Source organism: Brassica oleracea, chromosome C3 (genome assembly GCF_000695525.1).
Source record: "Brassica oleracea var. oleracea cultivar TO1000 chromosome C3, BOL, whole genome shotgun sequence".
Lineage (NCBI taxonomy): Eukaryota > Viridiplantae > Streptophyta > Magnoliopsida > Brassicales > Brassicaceae > Brassica > Brassica oleracea.
The window spans coordinates 40987884-41001406 of NC_027750.1; the positions used below are offsets into that span (position 1 = coordinate 40987884).

At 35.1% G+C, this 13523-nt stretch overlaps 1 protein-coding gene and 1 pseudogene across 5 annotated transcripts; one reads left to right on the plus strand and one right to left on the minus strand.

The window, feature by feature from the left end:
- Positions 1–6709: 6709 nt before the first annotated feature.
- Positions 6710–8204, plus strand: LOC106331754. 5 transcript variants are annotated; one of them, XM_013770162.1, is made up of 7 exons: positions 6710–6851; positions 6941–7050; positions 7117–7199; positions 7282–7403; positions 7477–7635; positions 7725–7818; positions 7895–8204. In XM_013770162.1, the coding sequence occupies exons 4-7, from the start codon at positions 7364–7366 to the stop codon at positions 8082–8084; spliced, it is 483 nt and encodes a 160-aa protein (XP_013625616.1). In that variant the 5' UTR covers positions 6710–6851; positions 6941–7050; positions 7117–7199; positions 7282–7363; the 3' UTR covers positions 8085–8204. The 5 variants fall into 5 exon arrangements, with proteins under 5 accessions (XP_013625616.1, XP_013625613.1, XP_013625617.1 ...); XM_013770163.1 differs by having other exon boundaries at positions 6730–6865; XM_013770159.1 differs by having other exon boundaries at positions 7117–7403.
- A 1970-nt stretch (positions 8205–10174) lies between these two features.
- On the minus strand, positions 10175–11692 carry LOC106334241 (annotated as a pseudogene).
- Between the last annotated feature and the right edge of the window lie 1831 nt (positions 11693–13523).

A 13523-nucleotide genomic window follows, 5' to 3' on the forward strand; every position in this document is an offset into this window, starting at 1 on the left:
ATCCTAACCAAATAAATCCCAATGACCGATCGGTTTAATAAATAACCAAAATCAATTGACGAACCAAACCGGCATAACTGGTTAATGGCTTGACTCGCTGAGTCGACTCAGCCGAGTCACCGAGTTACCGGCGAGTCGCTGGAGACCGGTCGCCGGCGGCGGCCAACAACGGTGGCGTCTTACCGGAAAATCACCGACGGCGGCTTCCTGGCGTGTTCATATATTAATCCTTACCAACTTGTGGACAGGACTCGAGCCTTTCATCATCATGCTCACTGGTATCTTCTCTTCCTGCATCAGTTAGAAGCCAAATGTGAAAGTTACCTGGGGAAAAAAAAAATCATTATTGAGACCAGTATCAACTCTGCTCTCTCTCACTCTCTAGCTATATGTAGTCCAATTGAGCGATGGTTGAACTGGTATATATATATATATGTATAGGTAGAGGTTTGCGAGAAGTTTGTATAGGTTCAAGAGAAAAGGCAGAAAAATGTATGGAGAAGGTAATGAAGCGAAGGGTAATGGTTTCAAATGCAAGATGTGTCTGGTTTCTTGGCAGCTGGAGCTGTTAATGCAACTGTCTATCTTTCCCAGAAAATGTGCAAAGCTTGTAACTCTCTCTAATACTCGTATTTTCCAGAATAAATAATAAAAATAAAAATCCTGAAATCTCATTTATTAATCTTCATGAATCGTTTCCAAACTCCATAAATCCAATAAATAGTCATAAATTCAAATAACATAATAATAGAACTCCCAAAACACTAGTCCGATAACAATCACTTCTACTTGTCAGTCTCACTTGGAAGGGGAAAGAAAGGAGGGGTGAGTAACAGAGGAGTTACTCCGTGAGGTATGGGATGCTAATCACGCAAACCGCTGGCTTGAGTAAATAGAACTCCCACTATGCAAATTTAACTCTAACATGAACAACCAAGATGCCCAGCGCATCACACACAGCACCCAATGCGCTGATAGTGCATAACTAAATCACATACCCCGCATTCGCCTCATACAGATACAAAATACGCGCATCGCTAGTACAGTCTGTCTCTGTACCCCCGCCCGCTTTAGTAGTGTCGATGGTACAAACGTCTATGTACCACACGCCCTTCACCAGTAGCGTTGCTAGCCCAGACGTCTCTGAGCCCGCATAATCAAAGCAGCGTCGCTAGCTCAGACATCTCTGAGCCCCCGCCCCCGCACATAGTCCCTACTCATAACTATGTATACTTATATATATATGCTTAACATCACACAATCCAATCAACGGTTGAATCCTCTAGACCCCTAATTCCGGTTTGCAGTGAATGAACTAATTACCAATCAGAATTCAAACAAACTCAATTCAAACAGACGGATCATGATTCAAAATCTAAACTCCTATAAAGAGAATTCTACACTGGTATAAGGATTTACGGATTAGACTCTCACCTTAGATATGTGGAAAAGTGATAGCTATGAACTCATGCTGCTCAAACAGACTGCGATCTGTAATCAGGGCGAAAAATCAAGGCAAAACACCCTTCGAACGGTTAAAAACGGATAACCGGGGATCTGGTCAAAAGGTCAACCCGGTCAACTCTGACCCAAGCCGGTCAACCCTTGACCAAATTAAAATCGAATTGAACCTTCGGTTTTCTTTAACCGGGTTTGATTTCAATTGGACCAAAAACAAATCAATTAACACCCGGTTTAATCCTAAGCAAAATCAGTCCCAATAACCAATCGGTTTAATCAATAACCAAAATCAATTGACCAACCGAACCGGCTTGACTGGTCAACGGCTTGACTCACTGAGTCGACTCAGCCGAGTCACCGAGTTACCGGCGAGTCGACCGGCAAGTCGCCGGAGACCGGTCGCCGGCAGCGGCCAACGACTGTGGTGTCTTACCAGAAAATCACCGGTGGCTGCGGAGACGCGGCGACGATGCGGCGGCGGCTTCCCAGCAGCGGACGGACGGTGGCTGGCTACGGCGAACGTCCGGCGGATATGGTGGTGCGTGAATCTCATGCGCGGGACTTCGGGAGGCGTGTGAGGGCACGTCGCGGCGGATATCCGGCTGAAATTCCTGCTCCGGACTCCTTTCAATGTCACAAACACACTGGTGGCGTTGAAATCGCGAGAAACCAAACGGTTAGAGAGATATCGACGATTTTCTAAACGGACAAAACTAAAACCAATGAACGCGACGGTTCCGGCGGTTTCCTTGGGTGTGAGACGGTGGTAACGTGTCGGATCTGATCTCAGTGGACAGTGGTTGTAAAGGTTCACCACTATCTCTCTCTGACGGCTCAAAATCTGCAGAGGTTTGACGCCTTAAACTTATTCTGAATAAACTAATAGGCTAGGTCTGTTTAAATAGGAACTCACTTAGCGTTTCGTGCAATCTTACTGGACCGAAATTACTGGGCCGAGAAATGGGTCATTACACTCTCGGTCATGAGTTTGTCGAAAAATCCCCCCCCACCCCACCCCAACACCAAAGTGTTTGGGTGAACAAGTTGAAGACAATAGGTCTAGCCATCAATAGTTAATCATTCTCTTTTTCATTTTTATCATTTTAATTTTCTTATTTATGATTCAAACAATAGCAGTGAAATTCATCTATAGCTACAACTTAGTACCTTTAGCCACATGTCATGAGCCCATTAGTTTTCCCAAGATTAAAAGTGTTTTGATATCATTTGTAGCATAAAACGGTAAAGATTATTGATAAGAAAAAATTGTATTAGAAACAAGTGTAGTTTGCAGAGCAAGAAAGGAGGGAAGTGCGAATACACCTTGTGCACTTACCTAAAGACGAACCTGCATACAATTCAGTCTTAGCTCTAACTTGTCTGGCTCCAGAAAAGAAAAACATATATAAAGTATTACGTGGAGAGAACAACTACATTGGATATACTTTGGCTATGTAATTTGTGATCAAAGTTCACAAATACCTCATTGCCACTTCCAAAGTAGTTTTCTTCGCTGTTTCAATATGTTTGTTATTTTTTTGTTGATACTAGTGTCTTTTACTGTTTTATCTATTCTCTCTCAAACCAAAGATCACATAACTTTGGTTATGTTACCAATTTTTTTTGTAATATATCATATGTTTTTTCTGGCCAGATGCCTAAAACCAGTTGTCCATCACTAGATGCCTAACTCCTCTTTTTTGGCCCAAGCTCTCATGAATTTATTCTTGGAAAGCTTCCCCTTTCCCCCCGCAAAAATCTCATACTAAGTGGAGTTAGACGGTATTTATATAATAGTCTTTCTCTATCTAATATTTTGATGTGAGATTTGGATTTCTTATTTACTTAAAAAATATTCCCCTCAAACTAGTGACCACAAAACTTTAGCTTTGCTACCCATTTTTTTATGATGAATCAGATGCTCTAATACAGCTATATGTCTGTCACCATATGTCCAACTTATTGTTAAGTATGATATTTGTAGCTTCCTGACCGTCCACGGCTAATGAACCTCCCACGCCTGTTCTTTCGGCCAGTGGGCCCCATTATGTGAGACAGGCAGTACATTAATTTTTTGAAAGTTCTTTGTTTACTGACCCTGCAATCACCACATGACATTTCCCGTGCTTTAGCCTCATTCGCACGATATCCCAAATCAATTTCCTATAGGTCACCTATTCTTCCACTTTTCATTTTAATATATATATATATATATATTTTATATAATTTTAGCTAACATTTTACATAAAATAAATAAATTAATCTATTAATAAAGTAAAATTAGATAAATTTTAAATAAACAATGAAAACATAAAATTAACAAATTTTGACAAAATGACATAAACTTTAAAGGTCATAAAATATAATTAATCAGTTAAAGTAATTGATGTAATAAATTACTAAAAATAAAATATTAATAATATATTATATTATTTTTCATGTAAAAATTGAGGTTATGGTTAGAGATGAAAATTAAAGTTTAACAGTAAAACATCAAATTTAATGTAATTTCAACATCAAATTTAGTTTTATTGTTAGAATTACTCTTCCATCTAGCACAGTGTGAAAATACGAGCAAGGATATCATCACAAGAAGCTCATAGTTGTTCATTGCCTGAACCAAAAAAAAAAATATATATACCATGAAAGTTAACATGAACCGATCTAAATTGCTGGAAGAGAAGCCACCAGTTGTCTTGTAAATCTCATCGATAGCCTTGACATTATTCATTGTTTGTTTGTACCGACATAGAGAAGTAACAACAAAAGTGCTGCTATAGCTCTACAGATACAAATGTTAATCAACGTATTAGCCAGTGGCTATGATGACATTTACCATTCAAACATGCACCAACTTGCTTATATATAGTCTTCAGCAAACCCAATTCACAAGTAGCATAGGTATAGTCTAATTCACAATGTCTAAATCATTATTCCTAGCAGAGAAGAAAATCAGAACTATCACAAACATTCGATAGAGAAGCCAATCGGGCCGAGTTCATTGTTTAGCTTATATTAACGTTTGTTTATTAAATGGTTTTAACATTTTGTAACACCACAATCTATATCAATTGTAAAATAATGAATACAAATGTTGGTTTCTAAAATGTATTATTGTTATTGAAGAGTTAACGTATACAAATCTTTAATTATTTTTAAGACTTCATACACACAAAGAAATTAAGTTTTGCGGCTGACACAAATCACCGAGAACACATAGGCAACATCGATTGTAAAATGACAAAAGGATATTAGGTTTTCTGCTCTCGATATGTTTACTATTGACTCTCCATAATGATTTCATTTTTTACCTCTATGAAACTGTGCTTTCGTTCTCGTTTATGTTTTATTGATACGAGTTTTGTTTCTTTGTTAACCTTTTCTGTGAACTCGATGAATTTCATAAGTTTCAATTTAAAAAGATGGACATCTGTAAGAATTAGTTCCACTAGAGATACATATCAAAGAATAAAATTTTTGAAAAAAATCACCAACAAACTCTGTTCACAGGTTAGTGTGAAAATCAATTATATCAAGCTGTTATAAAATATATTCACCATTTTAGTCTAAAAATCATTTAATTCTAGAACAACAAAACAATTACTTATTTTATAAACCTACGCTTTTGAGGTTTAATTAATTAAGAGTACCGATAAAAATATATATAGTACTTTACCATTATAGTATATGTAAACAATGTATAAACTAAGAATTGTTTGATTTATTAAATAATAAACCAGAAAACTTATAATAAATAATTCAAATATCTCATTCTTACAATTATAATAGCTATATAGAATATTAGGGAGAAACAAATATTAGACGAATGATCAAATATCTCATTCTTCGAACAAACTCAAAAGAAGGTAATTGGAATCTTCTCATGATATTTCATTAAAAGCGTTTTAGGAATAACAATCAAGACTAAATTATTTAATCTGAAAGAAATAATATATATAGTGCTTCCAATATTAAAAATCACTTGGATTTGAAGAAGTGTATTTTTGGGATTGTCACGATCAAATAACATATCAAAAACCACATATTTAAAAAATAATTTGTATTCATCAAAGTTTATTCATTAGAGTAAGCATATAAATCAAAACCAATACTCTTTGTTTATTTATAATCGTGTTTTTGGTAAATAAATCAAAACAATCATTTTATTTATTTATATGGTATATAATTAAACTTTAGTGATATTGACATAGATATATATGGTATATTTTAATATAAATATTTATTATTGACACTTCCTACTCATATGATTTTATCAATTTGTATATTTGCTATAACAAAAATTTAAACCGTTAATCACAAAACTTTTAAGGTGAGATTTTTCCATACAAGTTTCAAAATTAAAATATTGAAATCTCAATAACTTTTCAATTCAAATTTTGAAATAAACATATTTATATATTTTTATATAGTATATGATTTAATTTAAATTATATTAATATATATAATATGAATATTTATTAATGAAACTTCATATTCATACAATTTATCATCATTTGTATCTTGTCTGAACAAAAAAAAGTTAAACCATTGATAAAAAAAATTTCAATGTGGGACTTTACTATTTTTAGTAATTTATAGTCGTTTTAAAAAATTCAAAATATAACATATAAGAAAAAATCAAAATTTTTTTATTATATGCTTAATGTGATTGTTTAATTTCTTTTAATAATATAAAATTATATAAAAAAAAGATGATACAAAAATTGTTATCAAATATGTATTATTAATAATCATTCATTGTCGTATATATGTTAATCATATTAGGTAATTCTGTAGCTTTTATTTAAAGAAAGAATTGAGAATATTTCTTTGTATACTACTAATCATTTTGATAGTTAGTTTAATAAAAAGTATAATATATATTTATATGGAACACCTTTTTTTTGTAAAGATTTTAAGAATCATCCTAGTGATGACATGTGACTACGAAAATATGTTGTAATGCTCCAGGATTAATATACAGGGGAAGTTCAAAATATTTATGTATTAGCATGTTTCTTCAAAATAATTTTTATCTTATATGGTATACATCCTCACTTCACTTGGGCATAATTTTGGGAGAATCGGTGAAATAACCAAAAACAAAACTGCGATTAAGATGAGTCAGAAAGATACAGGTTGAAAAAAAAAAAAAAAAAGAGAGAAGGGGAAAGATGGTTAGGTTTTAATTTTAGTTATTTTTACCAGAGCCAAATTTCTCTAACTTTTATTTTGCACACCCACCCCCCACCCACCCATTCTCTGAATTACAAATTATAAAGTCGCCCCTTTTCCCAGAAGATTATCTTTCTCCAACGCTCGCCTTCCCATCAAGAAGAGTCAAAACTCCTGCAAGAATTTGAGAATGGACTCGTCTGAGAAAAGTTCGGGTATCACAAGAATGGTGCCTATCGCGATTTTTCTCAGCTTATTGTAAGATTCTGACTGCTAGATACTCTGTTATTGTGTCTGGTTTCAGCTCAGAGGATCGTGATTCCGAACAGACACAACGAGAAGCTCGTGGGTCTGCTTCACGAAACTGGGTCAAGAGAAGTTGTGATCTTGTGCCATGGGTTTCAATCCAACAAGGTCAGTCTTCTCTGAAACTTGGTCAATGAGTGAATCTTGATAGACTCATCAAATCTTGATATGCAGGACAACCAAACTATGAACAATGTGGCTGCTACTTTATAGAAAGAAGGCATCACTGCTTTCCGTTTTGATTTCTCTGGGAATGGGTATATGTTTCTCTCTTTCTTGCTTTGATTTGATGTTTTGGGAGCTGTTGCTGCGCCTTCACGGTTGTTGTTGTTGCTGCAGAGAGAGTGAAGGCAGTTTCTATTATGGTAACTATAACCATGAAGCTGATGATCTACGTTCTGTTTTCCAACACTTCTCTGACATGGACCGTGTGGTTCCTGTTGTTCTCGGCCACAGTAAAGGTAACTAGATCCCTTTTCCATCTTCTGCCTTGACCAACATGGATACTCTTTAAACTTATTTTGGAATGCATAGGAGGTGATGTGGTGCTCCTTTATGCCTCCAAGTATCACGATATCCGCAATGTAATCAATCTCTCTGGACGTTATGATCTGAAGAAAGGCATTACAGAGCGTCTTGGGGAAGATTTTTTGGAAACAATTAAGCAACAAGGGTTCATCGATGTTAAAGATGGTATTGTTATTCATCTTTTGGTTTTACTGCACTGTTTCTGATCAAAACACTCTAGTGTCTCTATCAATGTGTTGGTGCGTGCTTTACAGGAAAATCAGGGTACCGTGTTACTGAGGAGAGCTTAATGGAGCGGTTGAGCACTGATATGCATGAAGCTTGCCTCAACATTGACAAAGAATGCAGGTTCATTTCTCTTACTCGTATTGGGATGATGTTGGGGTATAACTACAAACCATGATTGATTAGGTTGCAATGGCAGGGTTTTGACGGTTCATGGATCGGATGATGTGGTAATACCCGTGGAAGATGCCAACGAGTTTGCAAAGATCATTCCGAACCACAAGCTGGAGATTGTGGAGGGAGCTGATCATTGTTATACCAAACATCAAAGCCAGTTGGTTGCAACAGTTACTGAGTTCATTAAGACAGTCATTCTGAAGAACAACTAGTCCTTTATTTTTTGTTTCTTTGAGAAAATGTTCAGGTTACATACTCCATTTTCTACACTTGGTCGGCTGTTTGGTTTGGGTTTAAGAAATAATAGTAATCAAAATACATTTCTTCACTGATACGGTAAAACTAAAAGTCATCTTATAACATTTCGAAAGTGAATTTTATTGAAACAATAGCATAAGCCAAGTAGTAACCGTTGCTTTCTATATCAAACTCTGTTAAGTTGTTATTAGAATCCCACATTGAACCGGTAAGGTGTGAGTTTAAAACCCATCAAATTTATCATTTCAAGCGTCAGATAACATGACTAGACAGATCAGCAAGAGAAACTCTTTACAAGTTTCACTGCAAAACTAACAGAGAATGCTCACTACTAGTCTCTTAAATGCAAAGTTAAACAAAAAGATCCAAAATGTTCACCCAAGAAAAGAAATACATACACACTGAAAGAGAAACATTGGATTACATGATTTGAGAGTGTCATAACATTCATCTATTGTTTGCAAATAAGTAATAACATAGCATTCTTTAACAATACCCGCAAGCAGAGGCGGAGGCAAAGAAGAGTATGTGGGGTCACATGACCCCCACTAAATTTTGGGGGAAAAAAAATTTTGGGGATAATTTTATTTTTGTTGTGAATTAATAGAAAGAGATAATTGGTTGTTCTTATTATTACTAGATCCTTTCTCCGCGCTACGCACGGATAATATATTTAAATTTGTTACATTTATCATTTTTATTTGTATGTGAATTTTTGTATATTAAATTATATATAACTAATTTTTAAATTTGATTTTTTTATATATTTTTAGTTTGAAATAAGTATTTATATTATATGTAACACAATTAACTAATAAAATATGAAGAATCAAGTCCGAGATTTTAGAGTTATGTAAAAAAATTATAATTATGTATAGAACATAAATTATCTTAGTTTAAAAGATCGGAATCTCATCTCGAATAAATTCACAAAAAGAAAAAGTACTCCAATAACCTACTTAAAATATAAAACCCCCTTTTCAAAAAAAAAACGTACTTAATAATATTTTTTTACGTGTAATAGTTGAAAACTGACAATTGAATATCGATCTAAAATATAATTTTAATATATCCAATGGTAAAATATTAATTGTAATAAACAAATTTTGAATTTTGTAATATTACATGAATTAGAAGTCTTTAAAATCTAAAATCTATTTTATTAACATAATATATTTTTTATTCATTTATTATTTTGACGTTACAAAATATTGCTTTAGTTTTATTTGTATATTATTTTTTTAATAATTTAGTTTCTTTTTAAGTAATTTTAAAATTATCAAGAAATATAATATATTTAAAATTATTTATTTAAATATATCCAAATATGATGTCTCATTTTTACGTGTGTTTGCGTTGAGTATATTTAATTTATAGTTTGTATATAAGCCACACTATACAAACAAAAGCACAACATAAATTTCATACACGTTGTTGTTGCTTTACCTCTATGTGTAGATGTGATGCCGTATTTGTGTAGTTAGCGTTTTGCCGTGGTTACAAATTTTCTAAGATTTGAATTGTAATATGGTTGAGATGTAGTGATGAACTGTTCTAATTTTTAGCAGTTGGTGTTATGTATATGTTGTGTGTGTAGAGTGTATTTAACATTGTTGGAGATTTTTCTTAAAGAAAAATAATGATTATATTCTTAACTTAAGATTTTTTTTTGTTTTTTGTTGTAATTTTTAATTGGTGATAGCATATTTATAAAGTGAATAGCGTTTGTTGAAGTTTAACTGGCTAAAAATGTAGCGAAAAAAGTATTTTTGTGTAAAACAAAATTGTATTGGATGGATCATAGTTAGACATAATGATTGTAACTCAACATCAACAATTTTACTTTATTATTAAAATATATAATCTTCTATGTCGGACACATGATATATCAAAGCGTTCATAAATTAGAAAACATATCTAATTTTATAATTTGATGAGTTTTTAATTTTAAAGAAAGAAACTTGGAGAATGTTTCAAATAATATAGCTTTGTAAATTCTCTGTAGATAATCAAAAACATTTTTCAAGATTCTTTATCGATTTCCCGTTTATAACGGCCATTGTTACCAGAGGATCTTATTTGAGATAACACACTCAGGCTCTTGGGCTTATGGAGGACAATGTGATGTCCTGAAAAACCTTGAGCCTCTTCTTATCCAACACTTTCGTCTCTGTCCCCAAAACAGCCATGATTACCGCTTCTTCGAACTCCTTGCTGTCTGGTAATCCAGAGTCTATCGCTTTCTTCTCTTTCGTGTTTGTCTCTCCCTCATTACCACCACCAAAACTCAACATTCCCATGGTTTGACTCGACGATCTTGTCCTCTTCAGCTTCTCTTTATTGTTGATCAACTTCGAAGAGAAGAACGGTTTTGCATCAACCCTTAATGGGTTGTTTAGTACTACATTCGCATTCACATTGGTTTTCACGTTCTCGTCACCGTACCCACCATTGCTCAAATCCGGCTTTGCTTTAGGCTTCACGCTCTGTTCTCTACAAGGCTGAGGCAGCCATATAGAGGAAGAACCAAACATGGTGTCGAAAAGCCTTCTCTGCTCAACCTTATCATCCCCTCCTCTTCTCATCATCTCGAAGCCAAGATCGTTATAAGCATTTGCTGCGCTCTCTCGTAAGCTTTTAAATGCGAATCCACTTCTCTAGGACCATCCACGACCGCTGGCTTCACAAGCCGTAACGTCTCTTTGGCTTCATTGATCCTGCCTTGCTTCATAAGACAGATTCCGAGGTTACACATCTTGTTGTTGTCAGGTGCGATAGATAGAGCTCTCCTGTAGGCGTCTTCAGCTTCCACGAAGTTTTCTTTTTGCATCAAAGCCCATCCTAAGTTCCCCAGTAGCCGAGTTGCTTCTTTCTCAAAAGAGACTTGAAACTTCTTCCCTTGAGATCCAGCGGTTTTGGTTCGTTTTCCTGTTAAAGGCGAGTCCTTTATGTATCAAGAAGAGTTTGTGTTTCAACAGTGCAATCTCGTCATCTTTCTCCCACATCTCTGTAAACAAAAATAACACACAACGGTTCAGTAAAAACTCAAGAATTGCATAAGGAAACAAAGAAAAAATAGAGAATGTTCTGTTTTTTTTGTAAAGTGAGTACCTTGTAGAAATCTAAGAGGATGTTGTCAAGCGATTCATGTGCTTGATCTGAACACCAGACTCTAAGAGACTTAATAGCTTCGATAGCTTCTTCTGCCGATCTTGTTGCTTCATCACCATAGCCATATCTTTCAGAACACTGTCAACTCTGTCTCCGGCGTTAATGGCGGACCAGAACAGTGGAATTGTTCTCTCGGGATCCTTCTCTACCAACTGAATCCAATAATCAATCGCAAAAACAACCAATCAGATGAAAAGTTATGATTCCAAGATCTGAAAGAAAGGATGAGACTTTTAATCACCCGAACGTTTTTGGCTCTGATGTAAGGACTGTCTCCGATGGGAACCTTGTGGATGACATGGAATTATTCAGATCGTGTGCGGGAGAGATCTAGTGGCTTTGCGGGAGAACAGGGAGCAGATTTGGTAGGTCTGAATACATATTTCGTCATCTTTGCAGTGAATGGGGAGACGAAGAAGAAGACGACGTCAAATGAATCTCTGCATCAGATTTTATAAGAATAATCAGCATAGGATGAAAGCAAAATCTGGAAACCAATCGTTGATTGGATGAAAGCAAATCCCTTTGGATCCAAAGGTATTTCCACACCAGTATTGAATATGATCATTGATTGAGAAGGTAACACAAAAACAAAAGACAGAGATCGGAGAAGATGAAGTGGAAGAGTCGGGAGAGGCTGGCCAAGCTTGAAGACGAAGAAGCAGGTTTGTCTAGATGGGCTGGGTGGGCCAATAAAATTTTTAACAGATCCAATAAGAAAGCCATCTCTATTTCAGCCATGGTGACGTGGCAAAAAAACAGCTCCTCATTGGACGATTTTTTATGCTGACGTGGACAGTCTATCTGAGGCTCTTATTCCCATTTTATTACTTGTTTGATTCCATAGACAACAATACATATATATATAGGAATACAATATTAAGGTTTATAACCTCTAGAACATGGGCTTATGGGCCTATATGGACATCCATAAAATAGTTCATAACACTCTCCCTTGGATGTCCATTATACAAAATAAATCCTAAAGCATATAAGATGATGCCTCATTAAAAACCTTACCAGGAAAATCCAGTGGGAAAAACCGTGGGGAAAGAAAAAAGAGTGCAGCGCGCATCTCCTCCTGATGAGAACATAACTTGAGATATCTGATAGGACACAATCCAATGTGATGAATTAACTCCTTCTTCTTGGGGTTGGCCGGTTTACTTCTCTTGGCAGATTTGACAGTCCTCACTTATCTTGAATATCTTGGTGACCGTAGGACAAAATGACTTCAAACCACTTGGAAATCGAAGCTAACATCCATGTCTAACTTTAGGCACCGATGTGGCTCTGTTAAGATGGAAATATCGAACAGTATTTTGAATATCATACGATATTAGGTATTCTGAGACAGCTTGTACATGTCCCACGAAAACAGCCATATCTCGAGTTCTATCATGGAGAATGACTTGATCAAATTGGAGATGAAAATAGATTCAAAGATCTTTCTCTGGACACCAATTTCATATTTTAATTCCATCTAAAAGGTCTCATTTTATTGGAAAACTTTTGACCTTCGATTCTGTCTCAAGAATGGAATGTGTTCATACATTGATTCTTCTTCAAGTATGATTGATCTATCTCATTTTCTCCTGCTGCTTAAATCTCGAAAAATACTTTGGAAGATTGGTGACATTCCTCTTTAGGGGTCTATCATTAGCGTGTTATTTGTTGCCTCGTTAAAACCTTGACATGGAAAACCCTGTGGGTCAAAACCAATGATAAGGAAAAAGAGTACAACCACACGCATCATCATATTGTGTGAATTACTCTTTGGCATTGTGTGAATTAATGCTGCTGCATCTACGTATGAACATTAGCTATAAGATGTTCATAATGTATATCCACATGCATAAAATAATCATCAAAGGCTTGTGAATTCACCAGTATTACTACTTAGTCTCGCAAACATCAGGCTGCAGATCTATGACAAGGATACATACGAACTTCATGTCGATGCATTAATTATAAACATATGGTGGATGATCAGTCCACCAGTGGGTGATCAAGCCCACAAACATCTCCTTGTATAAATAGATTCCAAATCTATTTGACTAGTGAAAACCGTATTCTTATATTGCCTTGTAAGCAAGCAGCATATAGCAAATCATTCGTAAGAATCTTATAGTTCTTCAACAAATGTCTATATGATTATCTTTCGCATCATTACTAAACCAGAATGGCATAACCGGTTTGCCAAACATTACACTTTCAGTAAA